Source organism: Pogoniulus pusillus, chromosome Z (genome assembly GCF_015220805.1).
Source record: "Pogoniulus pusillus isolate bPogPus1 chromosome Z, bPogPus1.pri, whole genome shotgun sequence".
NCBI classification, from domain to species: domain Eukaryota; kingdom Metazoa; phylum Chordata; class Aves; order Piciformes; family Lybiidae; genus Pogoniulus; species Pogoniulus pusillus.
This window is the reverse complement of record NC_087309.1, coordinates 100,082,130-100,103,591: the sequence shown is the minus strand read 5'-3', so window position 1 is coordinate 100,103,591 and position 21,462 is coordinate 100,082,130. Positions and strand designations below refer to the sequence as shown.

General features: G+C 41.5%; 1 protein-coding gene across 1 annotated transcript in view; it reads left to right on the top strand.

Moving 5' to 3' along the window:
* Positions 1–507: 507 nt before the first annotated feature.
* LOC135192979 (uncharacterized) overlaps positions 508–21,462 on the top strand; it is a 42,708-nt gene continuing 21,753 nt past the window's right edge. The window contains exons 1-3 of the mRNA XM_064176368.1: positions 508–585; positions 13,384–13,513; positions 13,681–13,869. Coding sequence (XP_064032438.1) covers positions 508–585; positions 13,384–13,513; positions 13,681–13,869 — 397 coding nt within the window. The remainder of the gene's footprint in view (positions 586–13,383; positions 13,514–13,680; positions 13,870–21,462) is intronic.

The window sequence follows — 21,462 nt, the reverse complement described above, 5'->3', positions numbered from 1 at the left end:
TGGAGTACTGCATCCAGCTCTGGAGCCCTCAATACAGGAAAGACATGGACCTGATGGAGCGGGTCCAGAGAAGGACCATGAAAATGATGAGAGGGTTGGAACATGTCTACTATGAAGACAGACTGAAGGAGCTGGGGTTGTTCAGTTTGGAGAAGCAAAGGTTCTGGAGTCACCTAATAATGACCTTCCAGTACCTGAAGGGGGCCTATGAGAAGGATGGAGAGACACTGTTTACAAAGGCCTTCAGTGATAGGACAAGGGGCATTGGCTTCCAATGAGGGAAGTCTTCAAATTGAGCAAGGCACTGCCCCGCACCACATCCTGGTCTACAAGCTGGTGAAACATGGGTTTGATGGGTGGACCACTAGGTGGAAAAAGAACTGGCTTGATGGCTGCACCCAAAGAGTGGCTGTCAATGGGTCCATGTCTAAGTGGAGGCCAGTGACAAGTGGAGTTCCTCAGGGACCAGTCCTGGGACCAGTCTTGTTCAGCATTTTTGTTGGTGACATGGACAGTGGCACTGAGTGCACCCTCAGCAAGTTTGCTGATGACATCAAGCTGTGTGGTGCAGCAGACATGATGGAGGCAAGGGATGCCATCCAGAGGGACCTGGACAGGCTGGAGAGATGGGCACAAGCCAACTTCATGAGGTTCAACAAGACCAAGTGCAGGGTCCTGCATCTGGGTTGAGGCAATCCCAAGCACAAATCCAGGCTGGGTAGTGACTGGCTGGAGAGCAGTCCTGAGGAGAGGGACATGGGGGTGCTGGTGGATGAGAAGCTCAACTGAGCCAGCAGTGTGCACTTGCAGCCTGGAGAGCCAACCAGATCCAGGGCTGCATCAGGAGAAGTGTGGCCAGAAGGTTGAGGGAGGTGATTCTCCCCTTCTACTCCACTCTGGTGAGACCCCACCTGCATCCAGTTCTGGAGCCCCTGTTACAAAAGGGATGTAGACATGCTGGAGTGTGTCCAGAGAAGGGCCATGAGGATGATCAGAGGGCTGCAGCACCTCTCCTATGAGGACAGACTAAGGGAGTTGGGGCTGTTCAGTCTGGAGAAGAGGAGACTCCAAGGTGACGTTATTGTGGCCTTTCAGTATCTGAAGGAGGCCTTTTTTAAGCTGGGGAGGGACTTTTTAGGCTATGAGGGAGTGACAGGACTAGGGGGAATGGAGCAAAGCTGGAGGTGGTGAGATTCAGACTGGACATAAGGAGGAAGTTCTTCAGTGTGAGAGTGGTGAGAGCCTGGAATGAGTTGCCCAGGGAAGTGGTTGAGGCCCTGTCTCTGGAAGTGTTTAAGGCCAGGCTGGATGAGGCTCTGCCCAGCCTGATCTGGGGTAGAGTGTACCTGCCCATGGCAGGGGGGTTGGAACTTCTTGTGGTCCCTTCCAACCCTGACTGATTCTATGATTCTAAGAGTAGATTTAGATTGGATGCTAAGAACAAACTCTTTACTACAAGGATGATGGAACATTGGAAAGGGTTGCCCAGGGAGGTAGTTGAGGCCCAATCTCTGGATATATTCAAGGTGAGGCTCAAGAGGGCTCTAGGAAACCTGATCCAGTCAAGAATGCTCCTGCTGACTGCAGGATTGGACTGGGCGATCTTGGAGGTCTCTTCCAACATGGTTGATTCTATTATTCTATGACTGAAATTCTGAAATAGAGTTGTGGCTATTTGGTCTTTTTCCCTGCTAGCCTTTGGCTTGCTAGAAAGCAGTGCACAGAGTAAAAGTTCATCTGGATGACATTGTTGTTGTCCCCCAATAGCAGGCACAGGACTAGTTGATTGGACAGGGCTGGGTGCTAGGTTGGACTGGATGATCTCGGAGGTCTCTTCCAACTTGCTTGATTCTATGACTGATTGACCCTGTGCACCTATGAATGTTGTTTCTTTTCCTCTTCCTTTCTGACCCAAGCTCATCATGATGGAAAATCAGTCCTACCTTCTCCTAACAGGCAACTGGTAGCTTTATTCACCTTGTTTCTTCTCCTACACATACATCTACCTGCCCTTCTCCACTTGCATGAATGCCCAAATTGCAAAAAGATAGGAATGGGCTGCCCAGGGAGGTGGTGGAGTTGCCATCCCTGGAGGTGTTCAAGAAAAGACTGGATGAGGCACTTGGTGCCATAGTCTGGTTTATGGGCCAGGGCTGGGTGCTAGGTTGGACTGGATGATCTTAGAGGTCTCTTCCAACCTGGTCGATTCTATGATTCTATGACCTTTATAGGCCCTTTCAACCCAGACAATTCTATGATTCTATACTAAACCCACATATTAATGTGAGCCTTACGAAAAGGAAGACTAAAATTTCTGTAATGTTCTGTGAAAAATAAGTTATGCTAAACCACTGAAACTCTTCAGAAGATGTCGGTTGCAAAAGATTGAAAGATAAGATGAAAGCATGAGCAAAACCAGAGGAGATATGTAGTTCAGGCAAAAGTGAAAAGGTGTGCTATTGGCACAAATGTCATAGAGGGACAGAAGAGTAGGAAGGGCAAAGCCACTTGAAGGACTTGAATTAACTCTGTGACTGCAAACTGCTGAAGAGTGAAGCAGGGGAGGAATAGCAAGCAAACAAAAAATGAGACAAAGTTTTTTTATGTTTGACTCAGAACTATTTAGCACCTTGTCTCCCTGCAATTCACTGATTAGCTGGCTGAGAAACACAGTGCCCAGAGTTAGGCACAGTGAGGGAAAAACACAGGCAGAATGGGAAGAATGAGCGAGTTCTGCCGTAGGAACAAAAAAAAAAGCAAAATTTCTTATGTATCCTGTTCATTGTGAAGATATAAAAGTCAGATACTTACATGGAAGAATAATCACAAATTGAAAAACAGATGTAAAGACAGTCAGTAAATGGGAGAAAATGGTAGAGAAAGGCAGAGTGGTATTCTAGATACAAAAGATAAAGACCAGTATTTGCAGAGCAAAGGATAAATGGATCATGATGACTGAAGAAATAACTGTATGAACAATGGAAAACAATAAAGTGGACTCACACAGCAGCAATGTGGAAGTTTGCTGGAAATAAAAGACATGGATGGATACAAAATAAACAGTAGTGACAGGGAAATTGTTTTCATACTTTGATATTTACAAAGAAAACTCAAATTTTAGTGCAAATATATATATATATATATATATATATATATATATATATATATATATATATATATATATATATATGTGGGTCACATTTCAGTGCAGAGAAAAAATGAAGACACGTCTTTTGATATCCTTCTGCCACCAAAGAATGCACTTTCACCTACAATACTTTACAGAATGATGATTAGTTCCTTTCCAGAAAGGTTGCTACATTTACTAATGGCATCCAAAAGAGCTAAAAGTTAGTGGCACAAGTCTGCAGGCACTGAGAGTAAACAAAGATTAGCTGGCAAGTCAGTGCTCAGTCCAGCACTTCACTATGCAAAATAAACATCAATTGCAACACTTGTTTTCAGTAACCTGTTATTTCAGGTGAAAATGGGGAAGAGAAAGTGTGTTCCTCTATTTCAAAAAATTAGAGTGCTGTCTAACAAATGTGACAGGATGTCCAAAAGATCATTTTTCTTCCTTCCAGCAGTTAGATTGTAGGTATAAGTTATTAAAGCATGCAACTCAGGGAACCAATTTAAAATTTACTCATGTTGCCTTTTTAAAATTGAGTGAAACTTGAAGCAAAAAATTCTATGTTTTGACTTAATGCTAGATCTTCTTAGTAAGCTACAAATAATCAAGCTTAGTCACTAAAGTGTATCTAGAGGAAGAAAGGGATCTGGGGGTACTGGTATATAATAGGCAGAATATGAGCTGGCAGTCTGCGTAGGTGGCCAGAAGAGCCAATGGCATCCTGGCCTGGATCAGGAACAGTGTGACCAGCAGGACCTCTCTCTTCAATTGAGGAGCCCAGAACTGGACACAGTATTCAAGGTGTGGCCTGACCAGTACTGATTATGAGGGAAGAATAACCTCCCTCATCCTACTGGCCACACTGTTCCTGATCCAGGCCAGGATGCCATTGGCTCTCTTGGCCTCCTGGGCACACTGATGGCTCATCTTCAGACTACTATCTACCAGTACCCCCAGGTCTCTTTCTGCCTGTATGATCTCCAGCCACTCTGTCCCATGCCTGGGGTGCTGCTTGGGATTGTTGTGGCCAAAGTGTAGGATCCTGCACTTGGCCTTGATCAATCTCATCTCGTTGGTCTCTGCCCACCCATCCAGCCTGTTAAGGTGCTTCTGCAGGGCTCTCCTACCCTCCAAGAGATTGACACCTGCTCCTAGCTTGGTGTCATTTTCAAACTTATTGGTGGTGGATTCAATCCCCTTGTTGAGATCATCAGTAAAGATATTGAACAGGGCTGGGCCCAGCACTGATCCTTGGGGGACACCGTGTGAGAGTGTAAATCCTCTCTTCCTTGGTCATCAACAATGATAAAGATTGCCATGGTCTCTCCCTAATCAACAAAGATATGGTCTCTCCCTCGTAAGTCAACAAAGATAAAGATTGTCTTGGTTAACCTCCAGGGCTCAGAGGAGGTGCTTGACCAAACGCTCAGGGATGCGAATTACAGCACCTTTGTGGACTCCCCAGATCTCAGCCTGGCTCGAATGCCCAGGATATGCATGCCTTAAAAGAGGTTTATGTGTGTTCAGGGTACGGGCAGACAAGCAGCGCAGGGGGGAGTGGAGGCCCTCCCTGGTGCTACCACCAGACCCCTGTGAATGCATAAACACACAGGAAGATTTCCTGGGGAGCTGCACTTGGACACTGGTCTGAAAAACTACATAAAAAGACATGACCAATGCCTGACAAAGTGTGACCTCCAGATGTGCACCTCCAGATGTGCACCTCCACCAGAGCACCTCCAGAGATGCACCTCCACCAGAAGAACTCCTGACAAACTCCACAGAAGAACATTCCTGGGCCATGCACCTGTCTCTCTCTCTTTCTTCCCCCATTTGTGGCTGATGGTAATATAATCCCTGCCCTTTTACTTCCCTGCTTCTTCTCTTTTTCTCTATTCTCTCTCTCCCCTCTCTCTCTCACTCTGTTTCGTTCAACTTTGTCCTTTAATAAGTAGTTTTGTAGTGATACATCATCTCATTTGCACCTTAATTTCACAGCACAGAAATCTATAAGAACAGATCTTTCTCTTCTGGACAAAGATATTGTTACTCTCTGCTCTCTGGACTTTGACACACCGCTAGTGACTGGCTGCCAACTGGATGTGGCATCATTCACCACCACTCTCTGGACCCAGCCCTCCAGCCAGTTCTTGACCCATATCAGAGTAAATCTGTCCAAGCCACGAGCTGCCAGCTTTGCCAGGAGCTTGTTGTGGCAGACGGTGTCAAAGGCTTTGCTGAGACCAGGTAGATTGTTGCAGAATTTGCTGCTTGTTATGTTTGCTTTCCATGGGAACTGTGGTCAAGGCCTCACAGACCAATGTGGTCAAGGCCTTGCCACACAGGACTCCAGACAATTCAGTGTGAATTAGCCAGAGACAGTCTTATTGCATTACAGCTCGAATATATATACACTCAGCCAGTAGAGCACACGCCTGCACATTAGCATAATTAGTCAAGGACAACTTACTTCATCTGCATAAGCCACGCCTTGTTTTCCTCATTAATTAGGTGTCTGTTATCTTTCCCTTCTGCGATAAGGTAGCCAGCAGCTGGTGGGAACCAAGGCCAGGATCCATCTGTTGTTATTCCTTTTCACTCCGTTCTCACATCCTTCATTTTGCATTCCCACAGTAGACTACATCCACAGCCTTCCCCATATTCACCAAGCGAGTAACCTGATCACAAAAGTAGATCAGGTTGGTCAGGCAGGACCTGCCCTTCCTAAACCCATGCTGGCTCAGCCTGATCCCTTAGCCATCCTGTAGGCGCTTTGTGATAGCACTCAAGACAACCTGCTCCATGACCTTGGAGGGACCGAAGTCAGGCTGTCAGGTCTCTAATTTCCTTGTTCCTCCTTCCGGCCCTTCTTCCAGCCCTTCCATTCCATAGGATGGATTCCATCTGATCCCATGGACTAATGAAGAACCAAGTGGCTCAGCTGGTCACTTACTTCTTCCTTCTGGATTATAGGGGAACTACACTGGTCCCTGACTCCATCTGCCTGCTCAGGAGGCCAGTTGTCCTGGAGACAACCTGTCCCACTATTGAAAATTGAGACAAAAAAAGGTGTTAACTACCTCTGCCTTTTCCTCATCTTTTGTTTCTATATTCCCCTCTCCATCTAGTAAGGACTGGAGGTTGTCCTTGCCCCTTCTCTTGCCGTTAATATGTCTATAGAAACATTTTTAATTCTCCTTAACAGCAGTGGCCAGCCTAAGTACTAAATGGGCTTTTGCCTCTGTATTTTTTTTCCTACAATCCATGCTCGAACTCTTCATTTTTTCCAAACACCCTATTTTTTACCTTTGATTCCTTTAGAAGCTACTTGCCCATCCCGTCTGGATGCCTCCCTCATTGGCTCATCTTTTGGCACACTGGCACAGCTGCTCCTGCGCCTTCATGAGTTCTTTCTTGAAGTAGGTCCAACCTTCCTGGATTCCTTTGTTTTTAAGGGCTGTTTCCCAAGGATCTTTCTGAGTTAGTTCCTTAAATAAGCTAATGCCTACCCTTTAGAAGTCCACTGTATAGATGTGATGGTTTGGGTGTTACCTGCACCCCTATACTTTGGAAATTGAATGAAGCTTATATTTACAGCTTAGCACAACATACACGCAGATATTTACAATATATACAGTTACATACAGAAATATACAAGGTAAAAGGTAATACAGAAACACAACAGCCCTCCCAGAAACCTGAGTCCCCAGAAGAGGCTCCCAACCACCCTTCCACCCTCTCCCACCCCCCTCCCTTACCCCAGACGTTACCTTGTGCCCCAAGGAAGAATGGAGGGTCAGCCAGGGGGATTAGGAAGCAAGTGGATTAATCAGAGAGACGGAGGGTGAGGTTAGAGAGAAAATGCCCAGAGCTCAAGCAGTCTGTGAAGTGTGAATACCTTATCCATACTTATACTCTTGTTCTTATACCTCTCAGCAAGCGTATGAGTGAAGTAGACATCACCATTGTTTCTCTTTCACAGTCTGTGGTCTAATCCTCACCAGAACATTCTAGCTAGCTTCAAACTAGCACAGGAGATTTTGTTGATTCCCCTCCTAATTTCACTGTATATTGAAAACTCTGTAATTTCATGGTCACTGGACCCTAGGCAGCCTCTGACCACCACATCTCCCACCAGCACCTCTCTATTTGCGAACAGCAGGTCAAGCAGGGCTGCACCCCTGATAGGCTCATGTAAGAAATTGTCCCATATACACTCTAGAAGCCTTCTAGACTGCCTCTTCTCTGCAGTGTTAAAGTCCCAGCAGATATCTGGCATGTTAAAGTCGTCCACAAGGACAAGGGCAGCATACTGAGGCAGCTTCCAGCTGCTCAAAGAATAATAAATCAACCTCTTCCTCCTGGTTGGTCTAAAACAGACTGCAACCAGGATGTCAGCCTTGTTTGCCTTTCCCTTAATTCTTACCCACAGAGACTCAAACTGATCATTCTTAATCTCTACTTTCATGACCTCCAGAGCATCCCTAATGAATAGGGTGACTCCTCCACTCCTTCTCCCTCACCTATCTCTCCTGAAGAGTCTGTCGCCATTGATTGCAGCACTCCAATTGTGTGAGGCATCCCACCATGTTTCTGTGATGACAACATCTTAGTTTTCCTCTGCTACCAAGGCTTCCAGCTCCTCTTGTTTATTACCCATACTGTGTGCATTAGTGCATATACATTTTATCTGGACTGCTGATTTTACCTCTGTCTCTGGCCTAGCACCCTCAGCCTCTAGTGCTGTTGTGTTTAACTCCCTCCCCATTCCAGCCTAGTTTAAAACTCTTTCAACAATCCCCACCAGCTCATGTGCCAGGATCTTTCTCCCATTCTGAGACAGATGTACCCCATCTGTCACTGTCAACAGTCACTAGCAGACCTGGGGCCATATAAAGTTCCCCAAAGAACCCAACGTTTTGTTGGTGGCACCAGCCTCTGGGTCACTTGTTAATCAATCATGATTTGCTGTTCCCCTCAGCATTCCAACCTGTAGCCAAGGGTTTAGATGAAAAGACTACCTGTGTCCCCAATCCCTCAACTACTTTTCCCAGTGCCTTGAACTCCCTTTTGATTGCTTTTAGACCTGTGGTATCAACCTCATCATTTCCCACCTGCATAACTAACAAGGAATAGTAATCAGAGGGCTGCACTACAGTAGGCAGCCTTCTGGTAACGTCTCTGACCTGCACCCCAGGGAGGCAGCAGACTTCCCTGTGGGAGGAGTCTAGTTGACATATGAGGCCCTCTGATCCCTTCAGAAGGGAATCACCACTAACAATTACCCTCTTCTTTTTCTTTTGGATACAAGTTCTGATGCGAGGGAATAGCTGATTTACCTTAGTCAACTCCCCAGATGGTGATGCTTCTGCTTCCAAAACCACCTCACCCTCAACCTCTAGTGCCCTATATCTGTTGGGCAAGGGCAACTGAGAAGGTGAGGGAGGTTGGGAGGGGTTTCCCTTGCCCCTTCTGACAGGCACCTGTGTCCATTCTCCCTTGTTTCTTGGATGACGTCCCTCTGCTAAGGGGGTCTGCAAAGCCTGGTGCCATAAATCCAACTCCCTTTCACATTCCCTTGTAGCCCTTAGCCTTTCCACTTCATCCTTCAGTTCAGCCACTAGGTTAAGCAGAGCATTGATCTGCTCATACCTAATGGAGACGTTGTCTCTGCCACCCTCAACCTCAAGTGCCAGGCGCCAACACTCATCATAGCCAGTTGCTTGGACTCCTGCATGCCTACAGGCAGGCTCTGTTTAGGTGCCCACAGTTTTACAAGTAGCCTTTGATCAAGTTTTGACCATGCCTCACTTTCTTCGAGGAACTGGTGGGAGTTGATTGGGTTGTTGTTTTGTTTTCTCTCTCTGGTGTGTTGTGGTCTGGGTTCAGCAGAGAGCTGCTCTCCTCCTGAATCAGGGTCCCATGCAGCTGCTGCTCCTAGTTTAAATCACCAGCTTGCCCATCACCACCCCTTCTGCATCACCCTCAAGCGTCCACGTAGGATAGGTATCCTGCCATGCATGCTGCTTCCCTGTCCCCTTCTGGGCTTCTCCAGCTGGGAGAGCCCCAAAGTAAACAAAAAAGCTTAAAAAAAAAAAAAAAAAAAGCACGTTCCAGGAGCTGGCCTCAGTACTGCTCTCTTCCCGAATCAGGGTGATACTTCCGCATCAGAAGCTTTTCTTTCTGTAGAATTTTCTCTAAACAATGCCCTATACTTTCTCCTAAATCTGCCATGCTACAGGAAAACCCAAACAAAAGAAGGCATTTAATTTAATCTGTTAAAAAATTGGTATTTTAAAGATGGTGGGTTTGCTTTTTTGGTTGTTTCAGGATTTTTAATTTGTTCATTTGCTTTTTTATTTACATTCATTTATTTTGAAAGCACTCACATTATGAGGCATTTTTTAAGAAAGCCTTGGGATTCAGTAGCCTAAATTATTAGGAGCTTTTAGTTTTCACCATATTTCTGCACCCAGAAAACTCATAATTTGACACTTGTTGAAAATAATTAGCTATGCTCCCACAATTTTGGTGCACATGTAAAGTGAGGGAGCTGTATTTGGCAGGTGGTAATTTTGCCTGTTGTAACAAAGGCCACCACTCCAAAGAGTATGTCACAATCTGTTTTTTTTTCTAGATCATAAGTCAATTTTTCAAGGGGATATTGGCCATTTCACTGAGAACAAAAACATCTCATCTAATCCACAGTAACCTCACCCTGGACTGTAGACATGCGTTTCTGTAAACAAAAGGAAATTGCCTGAAAATAAGTACAGATAACAGAGCAATCTCTCATTTATTTTTCCACTCACAATTGCATATCTGCTTATATTAGGAATGCATACAGCAGTCATGACTCTTTTGCCTTGCTCATTTACTTCTTCAAGATGGTTTTATTTTTGGAGCAGCGGAAAGAGAGGAGAAATAAATACATACCAAAAATTAGACAGTTGCATTCTAGCTACAGCAATTTCATGACATTTTATGACTGTCCTGCATGATAGTGACATAGTATTGCATCCTGTTTCAACACCCATAACCAATTTTTCTACCAGGAGGATCTAGAGAAGAATAGTATAAATGAAGAAACTGCAGTAAAGAAGTAACCTAGCTTTGAAGCACCTCCAAAATTACATTTTGGTCAGAACTGTACAAAGACATTCCAAATAAAGTCTGTATTATTCTGACTTTAAGTGGTTCTATCTGTGCCCAGAAACATAAAAAAAAAAAAAAAACCCACAAATAAACAAACAAACAACAACAACAAAAAAAATTTGATGATAACCACAAGGATTTTTGTCCAAGAGCTTTTCTTATAATCAAGAATCTAATGGATTTTCTCTAGGGTGAAACAGAAGAATTAGACAAAAGCTAACTTTATCAAAAAGGATTCTCTTAGAAGAAAATTTAAGCATCTAGTACTTAGTGAAATTGTTCCTAGCATATTACTGAGGCTTTTAGTTAATAATGAAAAACAGCAGTCCCTAAAATAGTGTATGCTTATATTGTTGCTGGAGTCACAATTTGTAGAGTTTGATTTATTTAACCCTATGTTTTCATTTCACTATAGAAATAAATTTCTTTTGAAAACAACAGCATCTTGCTTAAGGATAAAATACTTTTAGTCCACCAAACACTTTCTAAGACATATTGAAATTTCAATTTAATTTCAGATTACAATATTCTTTAAAAAAATGTTTCTTATTCTGATTTTAATATTAGGGTGAATTTTTAACACATTAAGAATTTATTCTGATGAAATCTGAGTGTCATCTTTTAAGAAACATTGAGAAAAAAATAATAAAAAGCCTTTGATTTTTCCAGAATTCTGGGGTTTTTTTGAGCTCTATCTTCTCAGGTACTAGATTAATACCCATGATAGCAATTTAGGTGTCTCTGTAACTGTACTTTATTCAAGGAGGATTTCCTTTGATCTTTTGCATTTCTACTGTAATGAGTACTGGAGAAAATCTGATTAAAATTATGGATTTTTACTGCAAGAGGGAAATAGACATAATAAGAATTAGATTTTTTTTTAAATTAAAGTATTAGCCTAAATATATCTGAGTAGCATTGTTATTGTGTAAAACAGAATTCATTCACATTTTGGAACATTTTGCTGATCTTCTTGGTGAATAATAAAAAATAATTTAAGTAACGTTTTTCCTTCAAGTCAAAACTAAATTAGAAAAACACTGGAGAAAAAAATGTCCTTTGTTAAAAAAAATGGGAAAAGGAAATGGAAAAAGGAAATCAAAGTAATTCAGTTATGCAGTTGTAGATTCTCTGGACATTCTCCTCTAAGATCAACGAGGGACATATGGAATTGCACAGGGAATTGCATTTTGAACGAGGACACTTTTTTTCCCCCTCTGTTAGGTACTGACAGAAAGCAGAGCAACACAATAAAAAAAAATAGGAAGAGAGTCGTTGGTCTGCTGCCCATTGATTTGATAAGCATTGCAGTACCTTGTATTTATGGTCTATCTTCTGATTTGCATCTCCTTTTCATTCGTTCCATAAGGAGATACTGTATCATTCAAAGAAATAAATCAGTAAGGAAAAATACAGTTTAGAGCTTGTCTAAGTCATGGACTTGTTCAGTTCAATATTCTGGAGAGCATGATTGCTTTAGGGTCTGAAATTGAACAACATCTTAGTAAAAATTAAAAAGAAAAGAATGGACTCGTGTAATTGCTTATTAAATTTTAAAACCCTGGTGACAATAACAAGCTTAAATTGATTGCTCAATATGCTTAAAATAGATGATACTGAATGCACAACAAAACTACATTGGCATAGCTTATAACCAGGCCTTCTGAAATGGGTAAGTACCTCAGTATTTTAGTGTCTCTGGAGAGTTTAAGGAAATTCAATAAGGCTAGCTGGAATGGATTTAAAGAAAATGCTCTGTGCCAAGCACTAGTGCTGGGTTGTACCTATTACTACTTCACCTTAGTGCTTCGGTGGAGTGAATGACAGCCTACCCACATCCACACTCTGTCTTTTAGCTGTCAGCACTCAAGTCTCCTGCAGAAATTCTCTACAACCTTATTTCTGCTCTTGTTTGAGGGGTGCAAACTTCAGGATTTTTTCACGTTTAGTTCAATTTTCACAAGAAATTTCATTTCAGAATGGTGAGATCCAGGTTTTCAACAAAGGAAGCCAACCAAAAACCCCTCCCCCAGTGTTTTAAAACTTGAATACCTGAGAGACAGGATGGAAAGTTTGGTCTGATAGGTCTTGTCAGAGGGTACAGATGGAGGAAAGGAAGCAGAGATAGGAACAGGGTAAAAGAAAAATAAAAACATCAGAATTAAAATAGCAGTCTTAGGATAAAAGACTACTGGTATATAAATCTTGCTTTTCATCTTCAGAGAGCTTTTCAAGATGCTAAAGGATTGTATAGACAGTAATTTAAACGGTTTTATGAAAGATTTGTGCTGCAGAAGACACAAGGTATTCTGCAAAAGTCACATAAGCTGAAGGAAGGGGTCTGGGACTAAGGGAATAAGAGAGAAAGAAAGGGGAAAAAAATGATTGAAGTATTTGCATAAAACAGGCAAGTTAGAGTTCTCACTTTCACCCTGATTTTTCACAGTGATGTATCAGCACTAATCAAATACAATTTTTACATTAGCAGGTAGAGGACTATTTGCTCAAACCTATGAAGTAATATAGTCTCTGCTTGTCTTCCAAAAAAAGAACCACTGTGAAAGAGTCTGTCAAATAAATACTGAAAGATACAGACAAAGGAGCAGAAATTCAGCCAACTAAACCAATTGGCAATAAGAGGAGAGCCAACATTCCTGTCATTGCAGCAGCAGCAATTCCATCCTTTTAACTGTGCTGCTGCCCAAGCTGCTTGGCAAGCCACGTGAGATTATCATCTTGCCAGCTGCCATCTGTAAGTCTGCTTTAGGTTTGAATGCAGTCTTGCAGAACTCAAAAGTTTATGGTTTAAACACAGGTTTGTAGAACTTAGGAGTTTATAGTTTAAACACAACTTCAAGAATCACTTCAAAGGCATCCAACCTGTGAAGTTAAGTGGATGAAAACAAAATTACAAGTCATTAGCAAGGGCTGGAATGTGCCAAAATTGTCTTGAGGTTGTGGCATATACAAAGAGTTGTGCTTACTTCAGACTGTAGTTCTTGACAGGCAAACAGTGTAAATGGTGAGATAAAGTTGATCGTAAGTATTTTTCTCAGTCTTTCTCTATTTTTTAAAATACATTTTTCTTCTTTTAGCAATTGAAAAGCAGCGTTGTCCTGGAGTCCTGTATACCCCAAAATTCCTCTCCCTCTGTGGTTCGAATGGGAGAGGAAAAGGAACGAAAAGACCTGTTTGCCCCAACCTTGCCCTGCAGACGTGAAGGGGGTGAGCAAGGGACCCTTCAGGCACGAGGGGGGCCCTGTGCAGTGCCCGCGCTGGAATCGGGCTGGGGACTGGCTGTGGTCTTCGCGCCTAGGAAGTAGTAACTCTGCTCTTTGTCTAGGAAGAGTATAAATACTGGGGAACTTCCCGCCTTGGGGTTCCCTCCTTAGAGTTCACCCCTGCCTGCATAGATTCTGCAGAAGGAGCCCCTGGCGCTCTGCTCCGAAGGAGGCTTCCCATCGTTAGCACCCTTTATGCATGTTCAATAGGCCTTAACGACCCTCGGATGACCTCTGAAACAGAGGGAGGGGACAAGCAGCTGGACCACCCTTCTTTTCAGCCAGCCGACTCACCTGTGAGTAAATCTGGCTCAGCCTTACTAATAGTGGAGGACGCTATAATAAATAGCTCAGCCTTTTCCAACTCCTGACTTCCAAAATAGTCAAATTACCCATGTATCCTTGTAGATCTTCTCAACCTAACTGAATCTGATAACTAAAACTAAATTAGTTTCTGTATATAGTTTTGGGGGCAGGTTTTCAGGAAAATAAAATAACTCTATTTTTCTATGAATTCCTGACTTGGCCACATTAATTCCCTGCCTCCACAACAAGTATGTGCTGTGGAATAAAGGTAGAATATTTGTAGGAAAAAAAAAATTAAAAGCTTTCAGCAAAAGGACTATGAGGTGATATGTTTGAATTTACTTTACTTTTATCTGATGGGTGAGACCGTGCTTATTGATTTCACCATTTCACAGCTGACACCGAAAGAACATTAAATCTATCTGAGACTAATATACTTTGCTTTTGACATTAGTGATTGAAAAGAAGGATCGCGTGGAAATCACATCAAGATGACTTAACATTAAGAAAAACACTACAAACTTCTCTTTTAGTGATTAAAATTGAAACTCCATTGTTTAAACAATAAAGATCTTTGCCATCGGTGGTATGAATTTACATTTCTGTCTTACATAAATTTTGCCTTTTATCTCATTCTGATCCAGAGAACTACTTAGATTTTTTTCTGAATTTTCCATTTATTTTCACTCTTTTACTAAATATCCCAGAACTAAGACTTATTACAAACTTGAAGCGCTTGTGAATCCTGCACAATTCAGACATTGCTTCCTAATTGTAGGATTCTACAGTGCTATCTCAGATTCTTTCCACAATTACATAATCTGAATCACCCTCAGGGAAACAGATTTTACTTCAGGTCCTGAGTCCTTGAGATCACATTAGGAAGTGAGAATCTCAGCATTCATTAAGGGGAGGAAGGAAGTTAAAGATGTCAAAAGCAAACAAACTACCCAATTCTTAGCTTTAACATGTGCTTTGAATATTGATTTACAATTCAAAATGGAAGAAGAAAAAAAAAAAAAAGGAAAATACTTTAAATGTAAACATTACTTAAGCTTCTCTTGAAACTGCTGGCAACAATGCCTTGTACACTGGTTTCTTCCATATAGTTCAAATCATTGTTATCTCCTGAATCTGCTCACTCCAATGCTGAGTGAAATATCCACCACTCATCCACATTAATTCCTCTTCCATTTCTCTTTGCCAAGATGTACTGCTTCCACCCTTTCATCTTGCGATAAGGTCTGAGGCTTATACCTTTTTTTTTTTCTTTAAGAGAAAAGTCTTTCAAAGTGCTAAGTCCCCAACCTCTCCCCAGATTCCAGGGAATTTTGAGCAGGAATCTTAATTTTATGGCATATGGTTCCCCTCTACTTATTTTTAATGGGCAATATTTTCAATCTATATACCTTTTAAGTGTATAAGGAAGTAGCCTGCCCCATTTCACATACACTTGCTAAGTACAAGGGCAAGTGAAAAGGTGCTCTTCATCTTTACAGATGAGAATATGAGGTCCAGAAGTAAATAATGATCAGCAGAGACCTCTAACCCTAGAACAGAAAATGCTTTTATAATTAGAAGAATGAACAAATAAACAGTAATAGTCACATTACTCTAACACATGAGTGGACAATGCATTGGAAATGACATCTGGGTGTTTGCCATCAGCTATGCCACTGCAGAGCAAACCAGATCTGTGAATGACTAGAATTAGGTGTCAATTAGTAGTCTGTCCAAGAACAAAATAATGTGCTGTGTTTGCCTGTCAAATCACATGAAAATATTGCACCTTTAGCAATCACTTTACTTGGCTAGAATACTTTGCTGTGGCACTATCATCAGCTACTGTTAGGAAGGGTGTTATTATATTATTTCTTGTTTTTATTGCTCAGTTTGTTAAGACACTCCAAACTCAGAACCCACTTGGGACTTGCTGAATAAGAGGTTAGGTATGAATTAGAGAACATGACGGCGCGGTGCTTCCCAGTCGCTAAGAGGCAAGAGAAAGCATCCTCCTTTCTTTCCTTGTTTATGGGTGATATTTCTTCACAGAATGAGGAGAAAAAGGTATCAAGCTAAGCTAATTATACTTTTAGAATTTTCTCATCTACAATTCAAATAAGGATTTCCCAGAGAGGGATTCAGATTTTACATACCGTATGTGCTAACCTTCATTGTACCAAATGGCTGCAGAAGCTGAAATGTTTCCCATGTCAAGTGTATTTCATACACAAAGTTCAAAACCACCCATGAATTGGTGCTAAAATAAATGATCTAATTTAAACACATGAAATCAGGCAGATTTACAAATGAGGTTTCATTTCAAATTCATATGTCCTTGTCCCTATTTTAATCTTATAAAACGGAGGGTGATGACTAATTTTCATGTAAAGGACCTCAATACCATCAGGGGAAGTGAGATAATTTTAAAACTTGGGTTGTTGATACAACAGACAGTAACAACTTCAATCTATTTTGGCTCAAGTCTTTTTCATAAATATTTCCCCTAGCAGCTCCTGGATTAGAAATGTAAGAGCAACTGTTTCTGCTTACTGGGTCAGGTTTTATGAAACACAAACTAAAAGCAAATTACCAGACATGGAAAGAAGATGGGACAAATGCAGTCAGTGGCAACTTGTTTCACTATGAATTCAGCACGCAGTCTCTATTTTGTCAGTAGACCTACCTGTAAAAGAATAATTTCTCAACAGAAGGAAGTGCAGCACAAATGCTGGCTTCTGAAACTTTCTTTGATTCTTCCAAAGAGTTTCTTCTGGCTTGAAGTTAACAGATATTCATGCAATATGCAAAAAACTTTGTCAGAAAAATATATTAATTTGAAAACAGGTTCTCATAGAAATAAATGCACTCAGAGAATGCATGGTGCTCCCTTTTCACAGAATCATAGAAGCATTCCAGTTGGAAAAGACCCTCAGAATCATCAAGTACAACCATTATCCCTACTTTACAAAGTTCACCTTTCACCCATATCCTCAAGCACCGCATCCAAACAACTTTTAAACGCACCCAGAGCTGGTGAGTCAACCTCCTCGTTGGGCAGCTCATTTCAATGCCTGACCACTGTTGCTGTGAAAAAATATTTCCTAATATCCAGCCTAAACCCACTCAGTTTAATCTTGAGACCATTCCCTCCTCCTCTATCACTATTTACCTGTGAGAAGAGAGCAGCAACAGCCTCTCCATGACATCCTTTTAGGTAGCTGTAAACAGTAATGAGGTCTCCTCAGCCTCTTCTTCAAACTAATCAGCCCCAGCTCCTTCATTCACCAGAGCCAAGTACACCTCTCTATCCCTGCTGGATACAGCATTTCTAATGCAAGCCAGGATGCCATTGGCTTTCTTTGTCACCTTGGCACACTGCTGGTTCATATTGAGTTGTTCGCCTGTTACAACCCCCAGGTCCCTTTCTGCCAGACAGCTTTCCTGCCACACTTCCTCAAGCCTGTATCATTGCTTGGGGCTGTTGTGGTCCAAATGCAAGACCTGGCATTTGGCCTTGTTGAGATCCATGCCACTGACATTAGCCTATCAATCTGATCTATCCAAGTCCCTCTGTAGAATCACCCTACCCTCCTGCTGATCAACAATGCCACCTAACTTGGTGTCATCTGCAAACTTACTGATGACACACTGTTTTTCGTCAAGGTCATCAATAACAATGTTAAACACAAATGGTCCCAACACTGAGCCCTGGGAGACACAACTTGTGACTGGCCACCATCCTGATTTAACTCCACCACCCTTTCATCCAGCCACTGATTTACCAGCAGAGCTATGCTTGTCATAGCCATGAGCAGCCAGTTTGTCCATGAGAATTCTGTGGGGAACAGTATCAAAGGCTTTTTGGAAATTTAGGTAGACAATACCCACAGCTTTTCCCTCATCCAACAGTCAGGTCATCTTGACAAAATCAGGTTCATCAGGCAGGACCTGCCCTTCATAAATCTATGTTGGCTGGACCTAATCCTCTACTTGTATGGTGTAGCAGTTGGTTGGCATGGACTCCATAGGTTTTTCCAAGTTAAGACATTTATTTGCACAACTTACTTTTCTTATGCACACTTCCAGTTCTATTCACATGGCAATCTACAGATAGTCTTTGGATCACCCCCTTTACTACCCACTCATACCAATTACATTGGTTAATTACATCATACCTACACCTGCATTCCTTCTGTTCACAATTCCATTTATCTTATCTACACCTAGACAGTAGGCCATTGTTTCATGAATACTGAGCTGAAATATGTCATCCCCATATTTCCCCTTTTTTTTATTTTTTTAAATTAAATGTGTTTAATTTTCTACTTACAAAGTGGTGGAGCATAGTCCAGACTTTGAGATAGCAAGGCATCAATATTTTAGTGGACATCTCCACTTATGATTGATTACCATGTGGTGTCAGCAGCCCTGGTTACTTATATACGCATCGTGTTGCATAGGATCCAGATGTTCCAGATGGACAAAGCATGCCCTTAATAATATAATGTTAAAAAAAAATACTATTTTGTTTTAAATATAACAGAAAAGTATCTGTCTTTTACCTTTGACAGACATACTATATCCCCCCTTTATCACTTAGGAAAGGTGGTTACAATACAATAAAGCTTCTCTCTGTCAATTACAACTGTAGATCATAATCCATGGATACATCTATAGAATTAATATATCAAAAGGTATGGCAAGCAATAGTAGACATAACGTGATAGACAAAAGAATTACAATAAGTAATATCAAACCCCAACATTTTCTGCTATGATATCCAACATAAAATGTGTAATTGAATCTCTAGTAATAAACCAAAACAATTTCATTAGTTCATCTGCTTAGCCACTAATCTAGCTTTTTCAATGTTGATAACAAAAGGTAAAACAATGATGCAATAACAATTATATAGAATTACTTATTTCTAAAATAACTAATCTAATTCAATAGCTATATGATCACTTGATATGCTCCATGTTTTTGTGAAGTAAACCAGCATTTTCAGTTGTAACAAACAACATTTGACTGAAACATGTGTTTTAAATCTTCCACTCAGTCTGCCTAGAAAGAGCTTAAAAACTACTATACAAATTAAAACTTGAATTAAAATATCCAATAAATTCTTACTTCTAGAACAAGCTTATCAGGCACAGATACTGTGTGTTCTGGTAACTGCCTTCAAAAGGTTCAACATGGAAATGCTACGGTTTGCTTATTTCCCTAGCTGAAGCTTTTTCCACTCAGGGATGATAGTCAGTAACCGCTTTCCAGTTCTAGAACAGATAATATCAGCAAACTGCTGCTCGTTTGTGTGTTAAAGTAGCTAAAGAAATTCAGTTCGTAACGCTGTCCTGCCAATTCCAGAAAAGCTCGTAGGTTCTGTTACCATCACCATATGGGAAAGAGTTCTGCAATTGATTTCCAATTCCAGGTGAATTGCTTGCTGCTGCAAGAGACTGTTAGTTTCAGAAAGTTCACTTGTGCTTGACGTACACCGATTTTTCTTGTCCACTCTAAGGCTTTTGCATTCAAATGTAAATTCTCATGAGACAAGACAGACAGAAAAACACATACAATGTACTTAAATATCTTAACACTAACATCTTTAAATTCCTTAAAACTTAATCTTAATGTCCTTAGATTTAACATCTTTAAATTCCTAAACTTAAATATATTTAAACTCCTAAACTTAAGAGGTGTTCAAGAAAAGACTGGATGAGGCACTTAGTGTCATGGTCTAGTTGATTGGACAAGGATGGGTCGTAGCTGGGCTGGGTGATATTGAAGGTCTCTTCCAACTTGATTGATTCTATAATTGTATATTTAATTTCCTTAAAACTTAACACATTAAAATTACTTAAAACTCAAACCTAACACTTAGAATGTAACACTTAAAACTTAAACATCTTAAATTCCTTAAAACTTAAATATTTAGTGGTTATTTCTTCTCCGCCTTATTGTACTTCCCTGTTTAAATATTATCACAGTATTTCACAGTTCTCCTACTTATCACAAGGTATTAATGATTTGGTTAGGGTAATTAACACTTAGGCTTCTTCAGACTCTCCCTTCAAACAGGCAGGGAGAAAACCTGAGTCTCTCTTTAGCAAAACAAAAGATAATGCTTAACGTTGTCTGATGAGCTGCACTCCTTTTCTCCAGCCATTTCAACATAGGAAAATAGTTAGAAAATTACAATGTTCCCCCATGAAGGCATTTATTTGCACAACTTATTTTTCTTATATATGCTTCCAGTTCTATTTATATAGAATCATAGAATCATGTAATGAACCAGGTTGGAAGAGACTTCCAAGATCGTCCAGCCCAACCTAGCACCCAGCCCTATCCGATCAACTAGACCATGGCACTAAGTGCCTCAGCCAGGCTTTACTTAAACACCTCCAGGGACAGCGACTCCACTACCTCCCTGGGCAGCCCATTCCAATGCCAATCACTCTCTCTGGCAACAACTTCCTCCTAACATCCAGCCTATACTTCCCCTGCACAACTTGAGACTGTGTCCCCTTGTTCTCTTGCTGGTTGTCTGGCAGAAGAGAGCAACCCCCAGCTGGCTACAGCATCCCTTCAGGTAGTTGTAGACAGCAATGAGGTCCCCCCTGAGCCTCCTCTTCTCCAGGATAAACAATCCCAGCTCCCTCAGCCACTCCTCATAGGGCTTGTATTCCAGGCATTTCACTAGCTTGGTTGCCCTTCTCTGGACACATTCCAGTACCTCAACATCTCTCTTGAACTGAGGAGCCCAGAACTAGTCACAGCACTCAAGGTGTGGCCTGACCAGTGTTGAGTGCAGTGTAACAATAACCTCCCTCGTCCTACTGGCCACACTGTTCCTGATGCAGGCCAGGATGCCATTGGCTCTCTTGGCCACCTGGGCAAAGCCTAGGATCCTGCACTTGGCCTTGTTAAATCTCATCCCGTTGGCCTCTGCCCACCCATCCAGCCTGGCCAGATCCCTCTGCAGGGCTCTCCTACCTTCCAACAGATCAACACCTGCTCCTACCCTGATGTCATCTGCAAACTTATTGATGCTGGACTCAATACCCTCATCCAGATCATTAGTAAAGATGTTGAACAGCACGGGGCCCAGCACTGATCCTTGGGGAACACCACTAGTGACTGGCTCCCAACTGGATGTGGCACCATTCACCACCACTCTCTGGGCTCAGCCATCCATATAGCAAGCTACAGATAGTCATCATATCACATCCTTTACTACCCATGCATACCAGTTACATTGGTTAATTACATCAGACCTACACCCTCATTCTTTCCATTCATTTCCATTTATCTTATCTACCGTCTACACCTAGATGGCAGACCATTGTTTCATACTGAGAATGGAGAATTAAATATTAATTATTGATTATTTTGTAATAAACTCATATGCTACAACATAGCGTACATTATAAATGCAAAGTGCCATTGATAAACATTGATATTGGGGGAAAAAATACAGCTTAGTGAGAAAAACTTTATCTAAAAGCACTATCCAGGAATCAGATCCTAGCTATACCCCCATGCCACTGGCAGCCTAATGGAAGAGTGAAGATGACTTTATAT